Source organism: Phascolarctos cinereus, unplaced genomic scaffold (genome assembly GCF_003287225.1).
Source record: "Phascolarctos cinereus isolate Bilbo 61053 unplaced genomic scaffold, phaCin_HiC Scaffold_3;HRSCAF=262, whole genome shotgun sequence".
In the NCBI taxonomy this organism is placed as follows: Eukaryota; Metazoa; Chordata; class Mammalia; order Diprotodontia; family Phascolarctidae; genus Phascolarctos; species Phascolarctos cinereus.
In genome coordinates, this window is record NW_027555736.1 from 70697323 (window position 1) to 70724259 (window position 26937).

General features: G+C 39.7%; 1 protein-coding gene across 1 annotated transcript in view; it reads left to right on the plus strand.

Moving 5' to 3' along the window:
* CHAT (choline O-acetyltransferase) overlaps nt 1-26937 on the plus strand; it is a 101021-nt gene that overhangs the window by 44622 nt on the left and 29462 nt on the right. Inside the window, exons 8-9 of the mRNA XM_020996744.1 lie at nt 17219-17388; nt 20774-20874. Coding sequence (XP_020852403.1) covers nt 17219-17388; nt 20774-20874 — 271 coding nt within the window. The remainder of the gene's footprint in view (nt 1-17218; nt 17389-20773; nt 20875-26937) is intronic.

A 26937-nucleotide genomic window follows, 5' to 3' on the forward strand; every position in this document is an offset into this window, starting at 1 on the left:
TGCACTCATTTTTCCTTTTAATTCCTCTCATTCCTCCCCCCAACCCTTCCTTTTATTCCTCGACTGTGTCTGTTATATATTTAACAGTATTCTCTGGGGATTTCTTGAATTCTTTCTGGGAATTCTGTTTTGGTATTCCTTTCTTCCAATGTTTCCCATATCCCCCCACCCCCACTTCTCTTGCTCCATATTTTTACTTATTATATGGGATTTCTTTAATTTGATAATTATCTTTTTATGAATTTAAATTTTCCTTTGCAAATTTCTAGCGATTTGCTTCTTTTTGTCATTTCAATTGGTATTTTTGAGAAAAATCATAAAGGACCATGCTCTCTCTGCCCTGTTATTCTTTCATCTTCTTGGTAGTCTCCCTTATATCTATGGTGGTGTAGGCATGCTGTTCACTCTTCTGGGAAGAAGGGAAAGCGCCTATGCCACTATAATAGAATTAATCTTCACCCCACAGGGTGCAAAATCCAACACAGCAATCACTTTTGCCATCCTGACCAATTCTACTTTCACTCTCTTTGCTGAATCCTGTAACTCACTTCCCCATGGAGGGTTTATAATTTTAGGAAAGCCAAGGTGTATGAATCCTCAGACTCTTGGAAGATCCTCTTGCCCCTTAATTTGTCATTCCAGAGATCTCCATTCCTGTTTTCATCATTGAAGTAAAGGCTTTGCTCAGAATGAGGCTAAACCAACTTCACATCCTAACAAAACGGTCACACTTCAATGCATGCTTCAACCAATCTGAAGATCTCTTCTTTGTGAATGCCCCCTCCCCATGGTATAATTCAAAATCCTTCCATGCTTTTTCATCCTGTGCACCTTAGTCCAAGCCCTCTTGTAAATCTCCCATTAATGTGTTTAGCTAGTTTCCTCTAGAGTTTTTAACATGATGAAGGTACCTATGCAGCATGTATTGTTTATCTCTTGTAACAGTAATAATAATAATTATTATAGCACTTTAAGGTTTAAATTAAAGCATAGCACTTTAAGGTGCGTAAAATTCTTTCACAAATATTACCTCATTTGATCCTCAAAACAACATTGCTATTATTGAGTGTTATTATTATCTCCATTTTACAGTTGAGAAACTAAGACAGATAAGGGTTAATTGCTTGCCAAGATCACATAGCTAGCAAGTGTCAGAGGTAAGATTCAAGTTCAGATCTTCTTAAGCCCAAGTCTAGAGCTCTCTAGTCCTTCACTACTACATAAATTATCTTCGTGTCATATGTCTCTTTGATGGCATCTTTATATCACTTCTTTGCTTCATTAGTAATATTCTGCAGGCTACGCACACCCACTATGCATCTCTCTATTGCCCTTTGGGTGAACTGCAACTTTGATTCATCAGAGATTGTGGTATTCCATGATTTGTAGCCATTTAACATCACCAGAATCATACTGGTGTTTTAAAAGATGTGTTTCTGTTCCAGGGAGAAGCTTGGAGTCATTAAAAGCACTACACAATTTCCCTAATGCAATCCAGTCCACTCTCTTCCTTCTATTCAATTCTGGACCAGATTCACTGGCCATCTGTAGTGTCCATCCTGTTAGAATAAAATCAAATAGATGAAATTTGGTTTTGGTATCCTTCCTCCTCCTCTTTCAGTCCCTCTCCTCCCTATCTACTTGTTACAATTAGAAGAAGTAAAACTGATAAACCAGTTCTTGCTAAGGTATTAATGGTTGATAATAGCTTAAGATAAAAACAATAATAGCTAGTATTTATATAGCACTTTAAGGTTTATAAAGTGATTTTACATGGTTTTTAATATATATTTTCACAACTAATTGGTGAAGTAGGCGCTATTTTTGTCTTCATCTTACAGATGAGGAAACTGAAGGTAAGAAAAGTTAAGTGCTTTGCTAATAGTCATACAAGTAGTAGCTAGGTCAGGGTTTGAACTCAGGCCTTCCTCACTCTAAGTCCAATGCTCTATCCACTATACTGTCTAGCTACTTGAGATGGGTATTAATACTTAATTTTTTTTTTACCTTGTTCTCTCCTCAAAAAATTGTTTGGCTTTTGATCACCATTTCTCTTAATCTACTTTCCCTCTTACCACCACCCCTTTTTCTCTTAGCCTCTTACCCTCCTACTTCCCTGTCAGGTGCAATGAATTTTCACACCCAGCTCTATGTGTGTGTATTCTTCCCTCTTTGAAATAGTTCAGATAAGAGAGAGGTTCAAGTGTTGCCTGCTCTCCCCATTGTAAAATCTATTTCTTGAACACTTCTTTTGTGTGAAATAATTCTCCCCGTTCTTCTTCCTTTTCCCTTCTTCCAGTGCTTTCTTCTTTCTCACTCTTCCATTTTTTTAGATCATTCCAAAATAATAGACTTACATTCTAAGTACTGCAGGTAGCCAAGAAAGCTAAAAGAACTCCATTTTGTCTGTAGTTCCTCTGATTTGCCCGACTCTGTTTGTATTGCAGCTTCTACCCTGTGACCTTCCTTACTGCTGAAACAACAAGGACAGTCCTATCTATTAGGGTGGGATCTCTCTGTTACGAGAGATAGCTAGCTAACCAGAAGATGAGCCTTTCCAGTTACTCGTCCAGCAACAAATCTAACCAATCAAAAGATTCTGCCTCCCCTCTTCCTATCCTGTGAGACAGGCCCTCCAGCAACAGCCTTGTTCAGTCTGAAAGTACCCTATATCCAATTTACCACCTGCCTAAATTGGAACCTACATAAGCTTTGTCCTTTTGTTCCTTTGTAGAGTCTCTGCCCATGTAGGTGGAGGCCCCTTGCTATCAAACTCAATATTTGCTCATTGGTTCCTAAATTTATGGTATTGAGTTTGGTTATGGTTTTAGGTTTGGAGCTTTGGTTCTGATTATGATTGTGGTGGCATGACAATTTTACCCCCAGTAGACACTTTTTAACTTCCCTAATGATGACAAAGTTCTTCAGAGTTACATGTATCATCTTCCCATCTAGGAATGTAAGCAGTTTAAGTCCTTTATGATTTCTCATTCATATTTATCTTTTTATGCTTCTCTTGAATCTTGTATCGGAATGTCAAATTTTCTATTCAGTTCTGGTTTTTTCATCAGGAATTCTTGAAATCCCTCTATTTCATTAAATATTCATTTTCCCCATAGGATTATACTCAGTTTTGCTAGGATAGGTTATTCTTAGTTGTAATCCTAACTCCTTTACCTTCTGGAATATCATATTCCGAGCCCTCTGATTCTTTATAGTAATAGCTGTTAAATCTTGTGTGATCCTGCCTGTGGCTCCACATATTTGAATTATTTCTTTCTAGCTGCTTACAACATTTTCTCCTTGACCTGAGAGCTCTATAATTTGGCTATAATATACCTGGGAGTTTTCATTTGGGGATCTATTTGAGGAGGTGTTCATTGGATTCTTTCAATTTCTGCTTTACCCTCTGGTTCTATGATATCTGGGCAGTTTCCCTTTATAATTTTTTGAAGTATGATGTATAGGTTCCTTTTTTAATTTTGGTTTTCTGGTAGTTGAATAATTCTTAAATTATCCCTCTTCAATCTATTTTCTAGGTCAGTTGTTTTTCTGATGAGATATTTCACTTTTTTCCTATCTTTTCATTCCTTTGACTGTTTTTTTTTTTGATGTCTCATGGAGTTATTAGATTTCATTTGACCAATTCTAATTTTTAAGGAGTTATTTTCTTCAGTGAAGTTTTATACATCTTTTACCCACCTGTTAATTCTCTTCTCATAATTTTCTTTCATTGCTCTCATTTCTTTTCCTGATTTTTCCCTTACCATTATTATTTGATTTAAAAAAATTTGCTCTTTTTTTAGCTCTTCCAGAAAATCTTGTTGGGTTTGTGTCCAATGTACTTTTTTTTTTTTTTTGCTTTTTGGTGAGGCAAAGGTGAGGGTTAAATGACTTGCCCAGGGTCACACAGCTAGTAAGTGTCAAGTGTTCGAGGCCGGATTTGAACTCAGGTCCTCCTGACTCCAAGGCCAGAGGGCTATCCACTGCACCACCTGACTGCCCCTCCAATGTATGTTTTTCTTTGAGGCTTTACTTGTAGATGTTTATGTTTTTAACTTCTCTGCCACCATAGAAGCTTTTTATGATCAAGTTTTTTGTTGTTGTTTGCTCACTTTCCAATCTATTTCTTGATTTTGGATTTTAGAGTTGTTCTCTGCTCTGGGATGATAGGCAACCTGAGTTTCTGTAACTCAATCTGGGGGCTTGCAGGTTTTCAGTGCTTCCAAGGCGGTGTGATCTGGAGAGAGTTCTGGTCACTGCCCTCCTCCTTGCACTCTGGTCCTTACCCAGGTAGGACCCCTGCTCTCTTGTTACTGTGACTGTTCTCTGCCTTTGAATTGTGATCTGGAACTGGGTAATAGGCTACTGAGCTGCGAAATAGCATGGGTTCACTGGAATCTTTTTCTAACAATTTATTTAGTTGCCTTACCATCCCTGTGCAGCATGCCTGGAAGACCCATAGCCTGTGTCACTTTCACCTCTACCAGCGTGCTGTGCTCCTGACAGCCCTCACTACAGTGTCCACAGACCTCTGTAAGCTGTTCTGGGCTGGAATAATGACTCACTCTGACTTTTGTTGGCTTTTTTGCTCAGAATTCACTTTGGTATTTTCTCATTTTTTTTTTGTAGGAAAGATTTTGGGGGAAGTTAGACTGGGTTCATGAGTGGCCACTGCACTTCTAATCTGAGTGAGATGAAGGAAGGAAGGAAGGAAGGAAGGAAGGAAGGAAGGAAGGAAGGAAGGAAGGAAGGAAGGAAGGAAGGAAGGAAGGAAGGAAGGAAGGAAGGAAGGAAGGAGGGAGGGAGGGAGGGAGGGAGGGAGGGAGGGAGGGAGGAAGGAAGGAAGGAAGGAAGGAAGGAAGGAAGGAAGGAAGGAAGGAAGGAAGGAAGGAAGGGAGGGAGGGAGGGAGGGAGGGAGGGAGGGAGGGAGGGAGGGAGGGAAGGAAGGAAGGAAGGAAGGAAGGAAGGAAGGAAGGAAGGAAGGAAGGAAGGAAGGAAGGAAGGGAAGGAAGGAAGGAAGGAAGGAAGGAAGGAAGGAAGGAAGGAAGGAAGGAAGGAAGGAAGGAAAAGAAACAAAGAAAAAGAAGGAAAATAAAGAAGAGAATGAACAAAAGGAGAGAAGTGGGGAGTGGGAGAGGGAGATAATAGTGATATTTAAAACCAGGGAGATCTCCCTGATCTCTCACACCACATCCTCTCTTTTTAATCACTGAAACTTAAATACACAATAAGAAAAGAAAAAGATATTATAAACTTAAATATTGAATCTTAAATACAAAATGAAAAAAAGCATGTTGTGTACACAGCAGAATGTAAGAGAGGATTCAAAACATATAGCAATAAATTTCTATTTCAAGAAAGCCTATCTAATACATACTATGCATTGTGTTGAGAGCTATCTTTTCTTTGCTTCCTTGTTAGTTTTCTTTTGTTTTCTGCTGTGCACTTTTTACTTTGTTCTTTTCCCCCACTTCCTGCCCTCCCCTAAGAAGGCTATAATTAAGTTTGGATATATTTATGTATAGAAATAGATATATACATACATATATATATATATGTATATATAAAAACATATACTTTCCCTAACAAATTCTACTTCTGATCTTTGTTTTTGTTTGTGTATATCTCTAATTTCCTATCCCTCCTAAATCTTTTACTTTACTTCTGCCTGCTACTTTGCCCTCCTATCATTTAACCAACCCCCTCTCCAAGAGGATATAGATACAAAATATATATATATTGTTCCCTCTTGAACCCATTCCCAATGAAAGTAGGTTTCCAGAAAGTAGGTTTCCTCCCCCAACTAATTCCTCTGTGTTGGTTCTTTCTCTTGCATCTCATTTGTATAAAATAATTACTCTTTTTACCTGTTCCTAAATGGTTTTACTTTTAAAAATCATATCCCAATATGATCTGCCCCAATCTTTCTTTTGAACTACCAAATTACTAATAACAATCTTAGATATACATTTTACATTTTACATACATTAAAAGTAAACAGTCTGTCCTTATTGAGTACCTTGTAATTAGTCTTTGGTATGTACCTTATATTTCTCTTGGCTCTTATATGTCAGATCTTCTATTAAGTTCAAGTTTTTTTCTTAAACAAAGTCCTGAAAGTAAGACAATTCATTAAACATCCATTTGTTTTTTCATTCAAGATTATGCTTAGCTTTACTTGGTATGATATTTTTGGCTGGAACCCCAGTTCTTTTGCTCTTTCATATATAGTGTTTCAACACCTTCTGTCTTTTGATGTCACCATTGCTAGGTCTTGTGTGATTGTGTGGCACCACATCCTTGCGCTGGGGGTTTTGGAATTTGACTACAATATTCCTATCAGTTTTCTTCATAGGATCTCTTTCAGATGGTGATCAGCAGATTTTTTCTATTTCTACTTTCTCATCTTGTTCTAATGCTTCAGGACAATTTTCTTTAATTATTTCTTGTATTATTGTATCAAGATTCTTTTTTTGATCATAACTTTTAGATAGCCCAATTATTCTTATGTTTTCTCTTCTTGATCTGTTCTCCAGATCAGTTGTTTTTCTTATGAGATGTTTCACATTCTCTTCTATTTTTTATTCTTTATATTTTTTTTCATTATTTCTTGGTCTCTTAAAACTTTACTGGCTTCCCCTTACCCAGTTCTGATTTTCAAGGTCATTTTATTCCTTGAGATTCTGGATCTCCTTTTCTAATTGGTTGATTTTCTTTTCATAATCTTCCTGGTTTTCTTGGATTGTTCTTTTTTTGGTTTTGTGTTTTTTAGTTTTTCCTCAATCTCTCTCATTTCTTTTGTAAAGTCTTTTTAAAGTTCTTCTATGAATTCTTTTTGAGCAGGTGCCCATTTCATGTTACTCTTTGGGATAGAAGAGGGTTCCTTTGCTTCAGTATACTCCTCTGAAGATGAACCCCAGTCCTCTCTATTGCCCTAGTAACTTTCTATGGTTGGATTCTTTCTCTTTCGCCTGTGCATTTTTTTTTAAATTTTGTAGTAGCTTAGTTTTTATAATCACCTCTAGTCCTGGGGTATGGGGGATGGTGCCTCTGTCCTCAGATCCTCCTTCAGTTCTCCCCTCTGGCCTGGAACTGGAACCAAGATCTCTAGCCTCCTGTAAGTGTCCATAGCTAGCAGCATCCCCACTCCATTGGTTCTTCACTCACCTGGCATGTGCTGGTTCCTTCTCACCCTGCCTTGTCTCCACAGCACAGCTGGGTCTGGCATTCCTTGTCAGTAGAGGTTCCCTTGACCTTCCCTGGCTCAGACACCCTCATTGTCCTGGGGTAAAAGTTCCCATGGGCTGGGTCCAAGGTAGCACTTCAGCCCAGCTAATCCCAGGGCTTGCTGCTTGTTGTTTAAGCAGACCTCAGACCCAGTCTGGAGATATTTACTCTTCACAGGACCAAATCTTTTTCTGGGACTTTTCTTCAGATCTTCTCCAGTTGTCCAGGAGGACTCCTGTTATGCCCTTACTCATTTATTTTTACCACTCTATGTTCACCCTGAGGCACTATTTCATCTCTTTTGTAGGAGAAAATCTTATGAACTTGAAATTTTCTGATCTATTCTGCCATCTTCCCAGAATCCTCCTCCATATCCTCTTGATTACCACCTATTTATAAGGTTATCCCTAATTAGATTGTCTTAAATCACCATTATTTCTCTTGATCTATAGCCCAATATTGCATGTGAACTTGGACCTGAATAATTATAGGTAGTTAGAACTTTTGGGAAGGAAAAAAAAAGAACATACTCACTTCTCCTTGTTTCATACAGGCAGTTGATACAAGATTGGTACAGCTGAAGATGAGGAGGGTAGACAAAGCTTTATTTCCCTGCTAGACTTCTCTGGCCATAGCATGAAATCCTGAGTATTGGTTAAGCAGATCAGTTTAGGGTTGGAGAGCCCAGTCCCACTACTTTTAGTAGTGACCACTAGGTTTAGGGCAAGGAGATAGAAAGTACCATAGAGGTCCCAAAAGGAGTCTCAAATCCCTGAGTAGTTGGTAAATTTCATTCAGGATCTATTGCCATCTAACCATGAAGGCCAAGCTGTTTCTGGGCCCAGGATGAGTTGATAACATTTATCCTGGTTTGGATATTTAATAAAGCAATTGTTCCCTGAGTCTGGAAGATAGCAGTGTCAATTTACAGGAGAAGAATGAAAGAAACAGAAAATCCTTACAGAATACACCAGTATTTCCTGGAAACCTGCCATGGTGATCCCTACGAAACACATATTTTTGAAGCAGATGCCCTCTGGGTTACATGATGTCCCGTAAATATTTACATCAACAGAAGCCAATTATAACTGAGCCATTGCTGGCAAAGGTCCATAAAAAAGCAAAGAAAGAGCTGACAAAGTGGGGCACACATACTTTCAATAGGATGCAACATCATGGCATGAAAACTAATCAAGATGAAGCCACTATTAGCTTTATTAATTTAATTCCGAGACATGGATGACAACTGCCTTTACAGTAAAATCCTTGGACAGAATAAATGGAATTCTTTATGGAATCAGTCCAGCAGACAACTCTCTGGCTATTGTGACTGAATGCACATTTCTTCATGTTTTGGGGAAACCACAGTCTGAATATCTACTTTCCCCAATGAGAGAATAGAATTATTCTTATATGTACACTAGAAAATAAGTATCCAAACCAAGTCTGGATAAATCTGCATTTATCCTTTTCTTGATGTTTTATAAGGAATAAACTCTCATTTGGAAGCTCTGGCTTCCTGAACTGGATAAGCACAATGAGACTAAGTTAAGATGGTAAGTGAAATGAGATCATGGGCTTCTCAGGATTTCTCTCTTTCTGAAGCTAGTATCCTTAGTTTACATAAAAGCTTTTTTATAGACTACCTTCTAGATCTTCCATATCATCCTTTCCTTTCTCCTCTGTGAACTTGCTCCATCAATTATCCCCTTTTGCATCTCTAATTTCCCTTTCTGTACTACTGTTCCTTCCCCTTGGCCTACAACTATGCTCAAGGCTCCCTAAGCCTTAAAAACAAGCAAACTTTCCCTTAACCCCCAAATCCTCTCAAGCTATCATTCAATCTGCCAGACTTCTAGAAAAAAAATAGTCTATACTCACTGAGTTTTACTTCCTAACCACTTATTCCTCAACCTTTTGCAATCTGGCTTTCTACCCTATCACTCAATTGAAACCACTCACTCCAATGTTCCTAATGACCTCATTATGCCTAAATCCAATGGGCTTTTTCTGCTCTTGTTCTTGACATGTCCACAGCATGGTGCTATTAACCATGTCTTCCCTGACATGTCCTCCTTTCTCTTCCACGGCATTGCAATCCCATTGTTCTCTACCTAACTGTTTGACCATTTCTCTGCCTCCTTTGCTAACTCCTCATTGTCTTTCTGCTCCTTACCTGTGAGTGTACCTAAGTGTCGGCCCTCTTCTCTCTCTCCATTCCCTTCCTTTGGGATCTCATTCATTTCTTTTGCTTCAATTATCACCTCTCTGCAGATAATTTTCACGTTTATGTAGCCATTCTAAATCCTTCATCCCTGAGCACCATGATCCCGTGTTTTTGTTTACTTTCTGGAGAAATCTACCAAGAAGTTTTAATAGAAACGCAAACCAATTTTACGTTTAAAATTGAACTCGACTCCCCAAACTTCTCTACTTCTTTTGATGGTATCAGATTCTCTCTGTCACTTAGAAGGCTAAAAACTTGCGAGCCTTCTTCGAATCTTCTTTTCCTCTGTCCAGTCAGATATCTGTCAACTCATAAACATTATCTCTTCTTTTCCATTCTCATAGAAACCACCTGACTTTAGGCTTTCATCTGCCTCATCAGAGAGCTACATGGTACATTGGTTAGAGCACTGGACCTGGAATCAGGAAGATCTAAGTTCAAATCCAGCCTCAGACACTCACTAGCTGAGTGACCCCAAGCAAATCACTTCACCTCTCTCTGCCTCAGATTTCTTATCTCCCAGGGTTGTTGTGAGGATAAAAAGAACTAATATTTGTAAAGTCCCTCTCTACTCAAGAATTTTCAAAGATTTCTAATTGTCTGACAAATAAAGTATAAATTCCTTATATTCAAGGTCTTCCACAATCTGACTCCAACCTACCCTTTTTACCATCTATTACTCTCCTTTACGTACTTTACATCCCAGACAAACTGAGTCACTCATGAATCCTTATTCCTGTCCTGTCCTCTCCCATCTCTGTGTTTTCACTCACACTATCCTCCATGAAAGAGGCAATATAGTGGAGTGGGAAAAGTCAGGATCTGTTCTTTTTAACCCATGTGACTCTAGTCAAGTCATACCAGACATCAGTTTCATGATATACAAAATTAAGGTGTTCAACTAAATGACCTCCAAGGTCCCTTCAACCATCTTTGATCTACCACCATTGTCTCATGGAGCTCCTCTATTGCTTCAAGGCCTAATCAAGGTGTCACCTCCTCCATAAAGCTTTCCCCAACACCTTCAAATTGAAAGTAATAGTTTTCTCTTCATCATATTGCCTGAATCTAGTTCAAATTAGCATAACACTTCCTCTTATCATAGTCATTCATGTATATGTCTTCCCCCAATACCCCATTAAATTGTAAGTTCCTTGAGGGCAGGGTCTGTAGCGTATCCATTTTTGTGGCCCAGGCACATAGGGTAGTGCTTGCACATAATCAATATATCAAAGACGTGTAATTTCATCAGTATAAATAATCCCTCCATTGGTACAGACTGCATCTTAGTAAAGTTGCTACAGCTTTTAAAAAAATGTATCATTCTATGGCAAACCTGGGGCTGAGTCTTTTCAGTCTCAGCTAGGTTGGTTCTTGGATGCCAGGCCTGCAAGCAGAGTCTTTTCTGTTTTGTAAGACTTTCCAGAACTCCTGCTTTTTGAGAACCTGATGTCACCTTCATGACATTGGAAGAAAATTTTAAAGGAGGATATCCACAGCAGGCGCTGGACAAATGTTTTTCCAATTGAATTAAACAGAACTGGTAATTCCCAGTGCCCTTTCCCTCCCATTTCCATCCCAATAGCCCCTCCCCAATCAAGCCCTCCTCTTACAGTTACCCCAGATTTAATTTACATTGTTTAATGCTGGAGAAGCCTCGATCTCCTTGAATTCTCTCCTCCTGGAATAATCATATTAAATCACATGACTTTACATCTCTGTCCAGAAGGACAATTGCCTTAAAATAGAAAGTGCTGCCAGCCCACATTATAGCCATCACTTTCACATCAACCCCCTTACAGTTTTTAGAATCTCATCTCTCCCCACTTCCTGCAATTTTAGACATGGTAATATTTTGAAGATGAAGATGCCGGTTTAGTGATACCTAAAAGATTGTTTCCTATGAGTTGAACAACAGCCCCCAACGAGGGCAAACAATATAGCAGAGTAGTTGCTGCATTCCTACTGATCCTATGATTTTTCCATCTTCACTTCCATGCAGAAGCAGAGGAAACCATCTCTCTTTCTAATTCTCTGCTGTTGTAGTCTGGAGAGCCTTTACCTTCCATTTGAAACAGGGTCGTTAAATAATAGTCTCTGCTTGGAAATGAACGGGATCATGAAACCCTTGTGGTGGCTGAAATCTTTGTATTGAAAGGATCATTTTTCCCCTTGTCACTTAATATGGGCTCTGATGGCAGAGCCGATAAGCCAGATATTACTCAACGCCCACCTCTTCCTATTAAGCAGTGGTTCTTTGGGACAAGATTGATTTACCATATTAAATGGGACTCAATGTGCCAGATGAGGGTGCAACAAGACAAACTGTTCTTGCTGCATTTTCCCCGTTGCCTGCTCCTTGTTTTCATTACGCCTGGATATGGTTTTTTTCCTCCTCTGGCCCAAGTCACGGCGGGTGAGTTTGGGTGCAGCTCATTTTCTTCTTTACATGATAAACTTGTCAGCATTTGACTGATCTGCTCCCTGTGTGTGTTTGGGTTCATTTGCAAGGCCATTTTGCTTTTCCGTTTCAGGCTCAGAATTTTGATTTTTATTCCATCTGATTAAATTGGGGCTCTGTCAAGCCTTCATCCACATTACCAAAATTTGTGTAACATTGGTTTCTGCCTATTAGGCATGGAATGCTAGGGCCTCCCATAAGTCATTTACACCCCAAGGGGAAGGAAGAAAAAGAGTCTCTTTCTTATTCCCAAATGTGCCCACAGGATGCCCTTCTTTCCCAAGAAGTTGTCATACTTTGTTTTTCTTTCCTGAGAGTGAGGGGTTGGCCAGAACCCAACACCTGTCTTGTGTAGAAATGGCCCTGCATTAATGAGTGTTCTAAGTTTACTGCAGGCCCTTGACTGTAGGGAGCATCGGGGTTTGCAAAAGGCCAAGAAAAGTGGCCTTAGCTCTCGGATGCCTAGAAGGCTTAGTTGGACTTTGTCCACCCTTTGGGCCTGGTTTTGAAGGCCACGTAGCTGCAGCAGGGCCAAGAGTTGGGACTTAATGGCTCATTGCACCCACATCACGTCTAGGCCTGGCCAGGTTGTTGTCTGTGCATGCAATGTCAGAAGGAGTCCACGTCAAATTCATGCCCTTAACGTTCCACCTATAGGTGTCCAATGGAGACCAGGCATTCATTCAGCCAGCATGAGTGAATGCACCCCTGGACCAAGGCAGCAGCCTCCTAACTGGTCTCCCTTCCTCCAATTTGTTCTGCAGATCACACCAGATTAAACTTCCTTGCATTTTACCATGTCATTCTCCAGCCGAGGATAAATTCTAAGTGCCTTGGCCTGCTATTCAAGGGCTTCTGCAATCTGGATCCAACCTGTATTTCCAGTTTTATTCCCTACTACTTCTTGACAGAAAGCCTTGACTTTGTCTATCACCTCCAAAAATACTTTGCATTTCCTCCTTTTCTATGTCTCATGCTGTCCACTTTCTAGAACGCCATACCCTACTCTACCATATCTCCACTTACCTGAGAGGAAGCAGCATGTACAATGAATAAAGTGCCCCCAGTCCTTATCTAATCTCTATGATTACGATTATGAATCCTATTTGGGGAGGTACAGCACAGTAGAAAGAACACCAGCTCTGAAGTCAGATCACCTGGAACCAAGCTTCCTCTCCAGAGCTGACCACCAAATGATGCTGAACAAGTTACTTCACCTCTAGGAGGCTGGACAGTGAAAGGGTTGGCCTGGATGGCCTTGGAGCTCCCTCCAACTCAAGATCTGTGTTTTTAGGATCCTTTAAGATCCAACTCAAGCCTTATCTCCTTGGTGAAATTTTTTGCCATTCCAGTCCACATTGATCCCTCCTTCCTATGAATCCCTAATGTACCTATCATCTGTACCTGACAGCTTAATACTCTGTCTTATTCTTTCATATCAAAATGTTCAAAGAATGTAAAAGTTATGCTTTGCCTTAGAGATCATATCATCCAATAGTCCCATTTTTACAGATAAGCAAACTGAGTCTTAGAGATGTAAAGGGGCTTATAAACTCAAGGTCATAGAGTTAATAAATGACAGAACCAGCATTTGAACCCAGATCTTCTGATTCCAAGTCCAGTGCTCTTTTATACCAGGAAAAAAAGGACCATTAATAATAAATAAATGGTAATAAACAATAAATTATAATAATAGCTACAATTCATATATGCTTTAATATTTATAAAGTACTTTAGAAATATTATCACATTTAATCTTCACAATAATCCTGGGAGGTAGGTGCTATTATTATTCCCATTTTACAAACGGGGGAGACTGAGACAGACAATGGTTAATGACTTACCCAGAGTCACACAATTTGTAAATGTCTGAGACTGGCTTCCAACTTACATTTTCCTGATTTCAGGTCTAATATTCTATCTACTGCACCGGCTAGCTACCAAATAGAAGTTGTTGTTATCATTGGTGTTCTCTAACATCCTTTGTGTAATCCAGCTCTCCAACTATACTGGAAGCTCTTGAGAGAAGGAACTCTTGTCTTCTCCTCCATCCCCCAGGACACAAAGGAGGCACTCAACACCGACTTGTTGATGAAAGCAGATAATAGGACCCATGCTTTAGGCAGTATTCAACAAAGTCAATTCATCAATGTAGTGGCACAAGCCACTACAATCAGCACCAAGGAGATAAAGATGAAATATGGCATGGTAGGTATAGTTCCTCCAAGCTTATAGCCTAATAGAAAGGATAAGCCATCTACATAAATAAGTATGATAAAAGGTTGGATGTGCTAAGGATAAAAGAAAGGTCCAGATAAGGTGATATAAGAAATTTGAGGCAGAACAGATCTCTTTTAACTGGAAAGGTAAGGAGAGTCTTCATTTATATGGGAAGTGAAACCTGAGCTTGGCCTTAAAGGATTTCAGTAGGCAAAAATGTGAAAGGAGTGCAGTCCAGTTATGGGGTGGGGTTGGGGGGCAGCCCAAGCAAATGAATAGAGGCAGGAGAATGTGGGTGGAGCAATATCTATGAACAGCTAGCCATCTGCTTTCAATAGAATGTAGAATATGTGAAGAGGAGTAGGGTGAAATTAGGCAGGAAAGGTAGTTTAGAATCATACAGTGGAAGTCTTGAATGCCAGGCTAAGGCTACTATAGTTTTTGTCCTATAGACAAAGGGGAAGAACTGAAGATTTTTGAGTAAAAGAGTAAAATGACCAGATCTTTGCATTAGGAAGATTAATTTAGCAGCTGTGAAGGATGGTTTGGAGAAAAGAGAGCCTCTAGGAAAGAAAACCAGTTAGCTAGCTAATACAATAGTCTAGACAAGAGCTAAACTAGGGTGGTAACCACGTGAGCATAGAGGATGACAAAAATATTGTGAAGGTTGAATCAATAGACCCAGGGAACTGATTAGATGTGGGAGGTAAGGATGAGAGGATAGACAAGGTGACTCTGAGGTTTCAAACCTGGCTTATTTGGAGGATTTCATCATAAGAAATACAGAATTTGGGGAGAGAAGCAAGTTTTGAGATGGAAGATGATGTATTCAGTTTTGCACAAGTTGGTTTTAAACTACCAACACAGCATCCAGATGGAGATGTCCAATTAGCAGTCTGAAAAATGATCCCAAGAGTTAAGGATTGACCAGAACCCAACCACCATCTTGTGTAGTAGAAATGGCGTTGCATTAGGCCCTTGCCTACAGAGTCCATTGCTTCTATAGCTACCAATCTACTGCAACTGCTTTCTCCAAGGTATTCAATTACCTCTTAGTTTAAAAATCCATTTACCTTTTCTCATTCAGGCAGTCAGCAAACATCTATTAAGTGCTTACTATGTGCCAGGCACTATGCTAAGCACTAGGGATAAAAATACAAGCAAAAAGAAAAATCGTTCCTGACCTTAAGGAGCTTGCTTTCTTTCTTTTTTATTCAAATTTATTTTATTTTCAGTTCTGAATTCTCTCCCTCACTCCCTCTTCCCCCACCTATTAAGAAGTTAATAAGCAAATAAATAAATGAAAGTGTTCTGAATATGTATACTCAAGCAAAACAAATAACCTCATTAGCCATATCCAATAAAAAAGAAAAGAAAAAAAGAGAAAAAAGAAAACTAAAGGAGCTTCCATCTGTACTTTGAATCTCTCAGCTCGTGCGCTCGCTCTCTCTCTCTCTCTCTCTCTCTCTCTCTCTCTCTCTCTCTCTCTCTCTCTCTCTCTCTCCCACTCCACCTCCTTCTCAGGAGACAGCATGTTTTACCATGGGTCCTTTGTATCTGTAGTTGGTCATTGTGTTGATCAGAATAAGGAGCTTACCATCTAATGGAGTAAGACAACAGATTAAAGAAAGATGAAAAGAAAGGGCACAGAGCAAGGTACTTATTAGTGGAGGGATAGCTCAGTGTTGATATCTAGAGTCAAAAGCAAAATCCTAAGAGGAAGGCAGGATAGTCAGCCTGGGCCTTTCCACAAAATGGAGTTTCTGGGGGAAGAGGGGCACAGGGGCAGAAGGATGTTCCAGGGTAAGAGGACCATAGAAGCTGATGAAACTTCCAGGTTAAGAAAGCAGTTGAGGTATGATGGCAAAGTCCAGAGAGTCAGAAAAAGAACCAGGCTTCATCCCCTATTTCCAGGCCCAATCTTTTGGTTAAGTCAGGAAAACCTGATTCTATAATGCTGCCTCAGACACCTCTGAGTGACCCTGAGCATTTAACTTCTCTCAGCCTCAGTTTTTTCATCTGTAAAATGGGGATAATAGTACCTACCTCACAGGGTTGTCATGAGGATAGAATGAGATAATATACGTAGTGTTTTGCAAACCTTAAAACACTATAAGAATGCTATGTATTATTATTACTATTATTGTCTATCCAAGTAAGAGCACATTTGAGAAAGAGAAAGGGCAATAAAAAGGGAGAGGGAAGGCTTGATATTATAAGGATCTGGGCTTACAAGTCTGAAGATCTAAGAAAATGTTGTAGCAATGTAGTTGCTCTTCCACCATTAGGATTCTGTGGGGAAACTGTAAAGGAGGCATAGTAGCCTGATAGGAAACTTTGCTTTTATAGGTCAGTTCCTTTCTGATATAGACTTAGCATTTCAGGGCTTTCCTTGGCCTCCCACTGTAACAAGATCAACCATATCCAGGAAATGCTGCATTGGGATCTACAGCCAGTTGGGGATTTGCATCTGGTGCTGGAGACATTTCTGTCCCGTGACTAGGGCAGTGAAGATGGAGTGAGATGTTCTTGCCAGTAGCTGGTAGACATCAAGACCTGGCATTAGGTGTAATGAAGTCACAAGTCATTCACCCCTATGAGTCTTATTTATAAATTAAAAGGTTGGATAGATGGTCCCCAAAGTCCTTTCCAACTTTGACATTCTGAGTCTATGTTATTTTCCTTAAGGAATATAAAAACCAGATGAATCTCCCTCTGTTTGGAACAAGGTCAGTGTGGTGCTGCCTAGAGGTTGGAGGTGGTGGTGGGAAATTAAATGACTTCTGAAGGTGTCTTTCAGCCCAGAAAGTCCAACAGTCAGCATAACAGTCTAAGCAGTTAGCATAATCCTAGGAAGGAAGACATGGCTCATTCTCTGTACCAATGCATCTTCTGACCTTTTCAAACTAGTGAACACACAACAGCAACACACTAACCAAACCAGATGTGTCAAAAAGCACCTTTGGGGAGATGGTTATGGGTCTGACCCTCTTTACTGCTGCATCTGGAGCCAATGGGGGTAACAATCAAGCTTTGGGAACTGGCATGATACGCTGAAGCATGCCCACTCTTCCTTGCAGATTCAACCAACCGTGATTCCTTGGACATGATTGAACGATGTATCTGCTTGGTGTGTTTGGATGCGCCAGGAGGCATAGAACTCAATGACACCAACATGGCCCTTCAGCTCCTTCATGGAGGGGGCCATGGCAAAAATGGGGCAAACCGCTGGTATGACAAGTCCATGCAGGTGAGACTTCAAATGGGCTTGCTGCTAGCCCGTGGAGGCAGCTTGATACACTGGAAAGAGTACTGCAGTCAGGGGACTTGGATTCAGATCCTGCCTCAAATACCTATTGCCTAGGAGATATTTGGCAAAACACATGACCTCCCTCCCCGGATACGTAAAATGAGAGAGCTGGATTAAATGGCCTCACAGGGTCCTTCCAGCCTGAGGCTACGAGCCTGAGTGCTCAATCATATGATCTAATTGAATAACTCATCCTCACCTGTCACCAGCTGGGTTTGGCAAGAGTATAAATAAGTAAGAATTGTTCTCCTGGGTAAGTCTGTGGGACCCTGGGCTCTGGGCATTTTCTGACAGCAGTATCACAGCTCCCATAGTTTGTAAGAGGTCTTGGTTCTCTTTCTTGTCAGACTTAAAGGCTAGAGATGTGCCTCTCAGTTCCCTTAATAATCTATTCTGGATCTACCTGCATAAATTTATCTAAACTTTTGTGAAGCTATCTTAATCAACAAATATTTATTAAGTGCTTATTGTGTGCCAAGCACTATGCTAGGATACAAATACCAAAATAAACCAGTTTCTGCCCTCAAAGAGTGGAATATTCTACCTTATTTACACGGGCCTCTAAGCCTCAGTTTCCTCATTTGTAAAATGAGAATAACAACATCTGTTTTACCTACTACACAGGGTCATTGGGAGGGAAGTATCTCAAAAACTTAAATGCAAAAATTCAAAAGATTTGTTATTTCATCAGTAGGAACTCTATTCACCAACACAGGCTACAACCTCTCTGTGATTCATTAGGTAAGCTATTAGGGAGCTGCTTGCGGCATATAGAGTTTCGATAACTTGCCCAGTCATATAACTAGGACATGTCAAAGGTGGGATATAAACATGGGTCTTCCTGACTCCAAGCCTAGGCCTGTCCACTATTCCCTAGCACCTCTATGTAGACCTTAAAGTGCCATACAAAAATGTATTATGGCTATTATTGCATGACAGGGTTTCTCCTCCTTTTTCTTAATTCTCAGCAGTATGTTATCCAAGTCCATGTTTACCCTATTTGCCTATTTTTAAATAATTTTACAGATCATGATTGTTTTTCCTTTTTCAAAACAGAATTCTGAGAGGAGTTTCTTGGTGACTTGAGTCCAGGGAGGATACAGATGTTTTGAGGACCATTAGCAACTTCAATCATGGCCCTTGACTGGGCTTTCAAGCCTGGATGACACAAGGGAGTTCAGATCTCAAACATTTTCTGGTCGGACTTCAGGAGAAAGACTCAAAGATCTTTGGAGAAAGATAGACAATTTTCTTTTTAACCACTGAAGCCTCCTCCTATAGGACTTTTGACATAAGGGCATTCTCAATACTGCAGAATTGAGGTAGCCCCATTAAAGAGATATAATTAATCAATTCATGACAGAGTTGGGAGCAAAAAATCTGTTCTCTCTCACCTCGAGGTATTTCTTCCAACCTTTTTGTGTCTTTGAATTGTGACTAGACCAACAGGGAGATAGAGACTGAAGCTGTAAGCTCATTGGCATAAAGAACTCCCAGATGAAAAAGTTCTCTACACCAACCCATACTTTCTGATACCTTTTTTGTAACCCATACTCTTAGAAAGTTTCCTAGATCACTGAGAGATGAAGCGATTCTCTCAAAAACACACAACCAGGAGGTGTCAGAGATGTGACTTGCATCTAGGTCTTTCTGGTTTCAACGCTTGCTTTCTATCCATGACATTACACTGACTACATCCAATAGCAACTTTTATTCAGCTGCTACACATTCACAAGAGCAATGAAATTTGACTCTCAGAAAATTAGCCTCTTGCAAGTTTGAGTGATTACTATTTTGTCTCTAAGCACTAGCTCCAGTATCTCAACAGAGTAGAACTAATTCAGTATCTGTAGAGTAATGGGTATAATACCATACAGAGAGTAATAGGGAGAATGTCTCCCCTTTTAAAATAAAAATTTATATTCTTTCATTTAAATCATCATAAAACAAGGTCATAGAGCAACAATTCCAAGGGGCAGCTGGGGGTGCAGTGGATAGAGCACAGGCCCTGAAGTCAAGAGGACCTGAGTCCAAATCCTCAGACCAAACACCTGACACTAGCTGTGTGACCCTGGGCAAGTCACTTAACCCCAATTACCTAAAAATTAAAAAAAAAATTAGGGGGGCAGCTAGGTGGCACAGTGGATAGAGCACCGGCCTTGAAGTCAGGAGGACCTGAGTTCAAATCCGGCCTCAGGCCAAACACTTCACACTTACTAGCTGTGTGACCCTGGGCAAGTCACTTAACCCCAATTGCCTAAAAACAAAAACAAAAACAAAAAATTCCAAATAGTTATATGGATTTGAAGAAAAATACCAATGTTAAAAAGGATATACAGCTATATATCTATGTATGCATACATATATATATACATATATACATATATATATGGCTATATTATTTAAAGCTGATGTACAAACCTTCAAAGTCAAAGCCAATTTGCATTTAGAGTTGGAGGTCCCCAAATGGAGTCTTGGCTCTGCTACATACTGTGGGTGAGCATAAGTAACTTCTCTCTGAGCCCCAATTTTCATTGATATATGATAGCTTTGAACTTGGTGTCAGGAAGACCTGGGCTTCAATCCTTTCTCACACACCAGGTGTGACCCTAGGCAAATTGGATAAACTCCTTGAACTTCAATTTCCTCATCTGTAAAACAGGGATAAAAATAGCACCAGCTTCACAGACAGGGTTGCTGGGAGAATCAAATGAGATAATGTATGCAAAGCACTTTGCAAACCTTAAAGCTCTATATAAATGTTAGTTATCATTATTATTGGTTTTGTTATTATACTTGCACTATCTACCTATCATTGGTATGACAAAAATGCTTTGCTAGAAGGGTCATTACAGATCATATAGTCCAACAATTTCACTGGAGGGGGAGGAAAACGGGGTTAAGTGACTTGCCCAGGGTCACACAGCTAGTAAGTGTCTGAGCTCAGATCTGAAGTCAGGTCCACCTGACTCCAGGGCTGGTGCTCTATTCACTGTGCCAACTAGCTGCCCCCAGCTTCATTTTACAGATGAGGAAACTGAGGCTAAACCTTAAAGACTGAAATGAATTTGAATTATTATCATTGCTGTTGGTTGTTGTTGCTGTTTTCTGAGCACATAAACACAAGTGCTGGTGTGAGGAAACTCTTCCCCCGCCCCTTTTGGCAATATGATCTGAGACATATGAAGAATGACTCCTCAGAGGTCAGTGATGACTGCTGGCATCCTAACCCAGCTGACCCAAACAGGGAATCTGACATGCTGCAGAGCCTAAGACAGCAAACATCCTCTGGGCAGCTTGTAACCTATCCTATTTCCCCCTCCAGTTCGTGGTGGGTCGAGATGGAGTCTGCGGCGCAGTATGTGAACATTCCCCATTTGATGGAATCGTCCTGGTACAGTGCACCGAACATCTGCTCAGGCACATGTGAGTTTTCTTTTCTTAATAGGATATTGCACCTTAATGGTTCTGCGCTAATTTCCCAACGCTCAGCCAGGAGGAAAAGAAAAATCAGCTGCTCGTGAAGCCCTGCTATACAATTGCGTCTCTGATCTGCAGAGAAAAAAGGTACCGAGCCAAACTCATAGTGACAAAAAACCAATAATGGCCCTGAAGAACCCATTGTGAAACCTCCCTCCCTGCTTGGGGTAGAAGATGGGGGCTGTCTGGGCAAAATGTTGCACGGGAAGACGTGGTCACTATGTAGTTTGCTGCTGGTGGCTTAATTGCCTTATTGCCTTTCCTTGTTATCAGGGAGGATTCAATTGAGGGACAGAGGGGAAGCCCGTGATATAAAAAAATGACCATAAAGAAAAAAGAGGCACTCGTAAAACTTATTTTTAAAAATATAAGAGCAAGCTCCTGCAGCCCAGCCTGGAACAAAAGGTGTAGGTGTTGTAGAGTAGATAATCTTGAAAGCATTTTAGCCACTTAATCTCTCTGGCTCCCCATCCTGCCCGACCCCCACCCCAAATGACAGTTGTTGATCATTATTAATATATCAGGGCAGAGAATTTCTACCCTTGTTGTTTCCTAGACTGATGAAATCCCCCCAAATACATACATACACACATACATACATACATACATATAATCCATTTAAATGGGATAACAAATATCCCTCTAGTCCTGTGTAGGTGGATGCCTATTACATACTGAATCAATTAAATCAATGGGAAATTATGGTAGGTGTCTAATTCTATGCCTTTTCAGAGAGGGACTGGGGGGTTGTTCATTGGAAAAAAGAAACCAGTCAAGTGAATGTATTTCATAGAATCATAAAATATTCGATCCACCTCCCTCCTTTTGTTGTTAGGTGAAGATATAGTCTGAGAGGTCTCTTCCCTATACCCCGATAAAGGATAATCCTGGACCTCTTCTTATCCTTCTCTTGTCACTCTAAGCCATCCTACCCCCAAAACAAATACGCAAATGACACAGCCTAGCCCAGGGCTGGGCACATAGCAGGTATTTGTTGACTTACTAAATTATCTTCACTTACCCTCTCTAAATTCAGAGTGGCCCTCTCTGGTTCATGCTTTCTTGGTCTAGAAGATTGTCTGAAGTAAGAGCAGCAACTAGGTTGGGGTAGCTGGAGTTTTGTGTCTGGTTACTAATATTTAGATACAGTGGGTGGTATTTGCCATTCTTTAGCAGCAGAGAAACAACTAAGCTTTGCACCTAGTTAGAAGAACAAGTGATTAAAATGAGAATCTACCAGATGGACCAAATCCCAAGTTAAGTTCCTGTGTGGCCTTTGTCCTGCAACCCTCAGCTTATTAAAAAAGATGATTTGAGGTGAATTTTGTACCATTTGCCCAAGTCCCAAAAATTGTTATTTGCAGCTATTCTATTTAAGATCCCCAGCTTTTATCATATTGATCTCAGTATTGGAATAGCCAAAGCCTCCCTTTTCCTTGGACAAATAAGGTCCTATTTTGCTGGGCATGAACAGCACAGGCACCTTCAGACCTAGCACAGCATCTAGCATGTTTTAGGAGCTTAATAAATACTCGTCTTACCGAATTGAAATCAAGTATTTGAAAGGTTTGTGGAGGAAGAAGGATTGGATTTGTTTTCCTTAGCCCCAAAAGGCATAGCTAGGGGTAGTTCAATTCAATTTAACGAATATTAAATGCCTGGCATACACAAAGCACTAGGCTAGACTCTGAAAATGGGTGTAAAATTAGACTTAATATAAGGAGGGAAAAAACTTTCTAACAATTAGACCTATCCAAAAATGGAATGGGCTATCTTGGGAGGTTGGTTCTGCCTTAGTAGAGGTTTTCTAGCAAAAGCTAGAAGGCCCTTGGTTTGGAATGTTGTGCAGTGGAGATCTATTCAGGAACAGGTTAGATTACATGGCCTCTGAGGTCCCTTCCAACTGTGAGAATCAATGATCCTATTCTCTTACGTAGATTTGACACAGGATTCCTAAATTTGACAACTTAATTGTATCCTTCTTGACAAAAGAAGAGTTGTGATGTCCTACAATACCAATTTATACTTAGTATGGAGTTAAATATTGGGGTTGGGGTGGTAGATTTTAAGTTGTTAATGTTGTTTAATATGTATTAAATACAAACAATGTTTTAGGTATTGTACAGGACACATCTAATGTATCAAGTAGCTTGGTGCAATGGAGAGAGACTGTTAGCCTGGATTTGGAGTCACAAGACTTAGATCCTGAACTCTATCCTAGGTGTATGTGACATAAAAGGAGAGGGCTGTACAAGATGATTTTTAAGGTGCTCTCCAGTTCTAAAGATTCTATGATCATGAGATAAATGAAAAAATAAGATGAAAGGTACAAGGGAAATTATAATGAGAAAGTTGTACAAAATAACATTCCTCCTTTAGAGGACAAATTTCACATTTCTGGGGAAAAGGAGCAAACAAAACATCACTGAAACCATTGGAGTGACTTAAATTAAATTATGCTGTTAAAACATAGGAAATTAAGGAGTTCTTTCTTGTTCAAAATAAGTCGATTCTAATGTAATTAACACAGTTGCTTGAGCAACAAACAGTGGGTCTATCTTAATTTCTTTTATTATTTCAAAATTCTGCATTGCCTTAATATTTTCTTAGTAGCAGGAAGCTCAACATGTGTGCCCCTTCACCACTGGCTTAACAGTTAAATGTTTTTGCCAAAAAGTTTTGCTAGAAACAAGTCACTTTGCTGTTCTGAATACTGAAGCTCAATACATCTGACTAACTGTTTGGCTTTGGGCTCTCTGGACCTCAGTTTTTCATCTGTAAAATAGGAAAATTAGGCTTTGAATAATCATAGAGAATGGAAAAGATGCTGCAGGACCAGAGATGGTCAAGTATTGTCCCAATTTTCAAAAAGAAGAAAGTCTACTCTGCCAGTTCTAGCTAGTAAGTTTGACTGTCCTGTCTATGAAAAAAAAATCCTCCAATGGATTATTAAAATATGGTTTATAAGCACTTAGAAAGTGAAATGTCATCTACTATTTTGACAGGATCATTAGACTGGTAGATCGGACAAATGGTATGGACTTCATATAACTGAATTTCTTCAAGGCATTTGACAAAATCACTTTTGACATCTTTGTGGACAAGATGGAGAGAGGTGGACTGGCATAAAGTTCAGTCCGGTAGATTTGGCTGACTGAACAACTGACCCAAAAAAATGCTAATTAATGGATTAATATCAACCTCATAAGAAGTGTCTAATTGAATGCTTTAGGACTTTATTCTAAACAATATCTTTTTCAGTAGCTTAGGATGAAGAAGACAAAGATGGAAAATATCCAATTTTCATTTTACCTTGAGTAAAAAGTGATAGCTACAAAAATTTAGGGCCCCAAAAATCTGAACAGGCTAGAATGCTGAGCAAGAGCTAATATTTAAATTTAATAGGGATGAATTTAATTTCTGCTTTTGAGGTCAACTGGAGTGACATCGCTAGACATAGATTTATGAGAAAATCAATCAATCAGCAAACATTTATTGAGCATCTACCACACTCCAAGCTTCTGGGCATACCAAGATACAAACAAAGCAATCCCTACTCTCAAAGAGTTACACTGTATCAGAGGAGATATCATACATACACATAAGCATATACATTATACATATAAGTAAATACAAGTATATACAGATGTATACATACATATATATATGTATGCAGATATATGTGTGTTTATGTGCATAACATATCCCATCTTTGGGGGTCATGAATTGTCAGGAGCGAGAGTCAGATTGCTGCCAGCTGCTTAATGGGTTTTCCCCAGCATTTCCCCGAGTTCCAGTGGCCTTGGATTTGACCTGAGACAAAGTACCTTTAAGGGGCTTGTGGGGAAAGAAGGCAGAAACCATAGCAGGGAAGTCACTGGGAGCCATTGCAAGCAGCTGCTGGAAGGATCAATGATCTGCAGTGAGGATAATGAAGACATTCCAAGAAAGTCCTGGACTGAATCTGCCTTGCTCATCAAAGCTGAGATAGGAGGATAGACAGAGAACCCTCTCCCCTGCCTTCTTTTCATTTCTGTCTAAACATTAAGATATATCAGTAATAAAACTGTTGACTAGCAACAAATGTAGTCGTTAATCACAGATTTTATATAAATTAGAGAGAAGAGAGGACTTCCTCTTTCAGAGATGAGAAACATTTGTTTCCTGGGCTGAATTGGAGGTTGAGCCAAGTGGAGCAACCGTGGGAAGAGTGGGCAGTGTTGGACTTTTGCAAGCTTTGTAAAAGTACTTGAGATATCCTTTGATTCCTTCCCTTTTAGGAAAAAGAGGCAGCAAACCAAAAGCATTTTGTCATGCGGAAATAAAAAACACTGTTTTTGTGAGAGTGACTTAGAGCTTCTTCTCCATGTTTCAAAATCTCATCTCAGAGGGAAAGGGAAATAGTGAACATGACACACAAACACAGTAGCCTAGCAATGAAGGCATCAACTATGTATAAGAGATTATTTGGGAGGCAGCCTGAGTTGGAAGTTGAGTTCTTTTCCTACATGTTTATTTCCTGCTTTAAGACATTACCTATGATAAAAAAAAACTGTTGGTCAACAACAAAATGACCCGGGGTGTTTATCATATTTTACTTAATGTGCAGATCTATAGATGAGAATAGGTGGGGTAAGGGAGTTAGGTTATCCTTTCAGAGATCAGACATTTGTTCAGCTGAGCTGAATTAGAGGCTGAGCCAAGAGGAGTAAAAAGTGAGGAGGAATGTTCAACTTTCTCAAGCCTTGCAAAATTATCTGAAATACACGCTTGATTTCCTTACTTTGGGGTAAATGATGAAGCAAGCCAGAAACAATATATTATGGGGAAATAAAAACTGGCATTTCAATGAGAATGATTTAAGACTTTCCTGACACGCTGCAAAACCTAACCTCTGAGGAGAGAGGATAGTGAGGATGCTGCACATCTAGCAGTAAAGGCAGTTCAACTGTGAATGTGCAGTTGGCAAAATGACTCCACCATCACAACCCAGTGAAGTTTCTAGGGCTTAAACTCATTCACAAGCTCCCCCAAGTGGTTAGATATACAACATAAATATAAAGTAAGTTAGGGGAACAAAAACACCAGCTAGGGAGAATCAGGAAAGATCTCATGCAGTAGATGACATGTAAGCTTAACTTTGAAACAAACTGGGGATTATAAGACACAGATGTAAGGTGAGAATGTATGGCTCCTATGGGAAAGGAAATCTTATTTCTACCTTTCTAGTTCTGATGAGGAGGAAAAGTATGTACTTGAAGCTACCTTCACTAGTAACTTAAGCCCTGAGAAGCTGGGAGCTCAGTGGTCTGCACTATACTCTGATCCCCACTCTTACAACCCTGAAATGGCTTTCAGTTCTTTCTTAATGTCCTCTCTGTGATACCTGTCTCTCTTCTCTATCTTTTGGCATATATTCTGACATCCAATTGAGTTTTACAAGGATTTATGCATAAGAAATGAAATTAATCCATAAATAATATAATGAGTATAAAGAATCTTGGAATAGCCACCAAAATTATCTGCTCAGTGCAAAACTGGGCAACTCATAATCTTCAAAATTCTATTCTAATCTAACTGGTCATCAAAACTTCTCACCAGGTTCAGTTCCATGGCTTTCACCTCACGACCACTGTCAACCAGAGCCTGTAGTTACTTTCCTCTTGATCCTGGAGATCCTGTTTTTTTCTTTTTCCTAGTTCTATTGCTTATGTGCAACTTTTGGTCTCTCAGGCTTTAGCCAATTGGTCTAATTTAAAATCCACTACACACATTTAACCACCACCACCTACTACTCTGCTCACCAATTCCAGGAGATCATTGCCTGCTTGCTTGCTGCCTATGTCATCATTCTCTCCTTTACCCAAGAGGGCAGGGTCCAACACAGAACATACATATATTATTCCATCCTCCAAAACTCTGCAGAAGAAATAAAAGAAACATCATATTCCTTTTAAGCAGTCCATTGTAACTTTAACAGTCTAGAATGTTTCTAATGATCTATAGTCC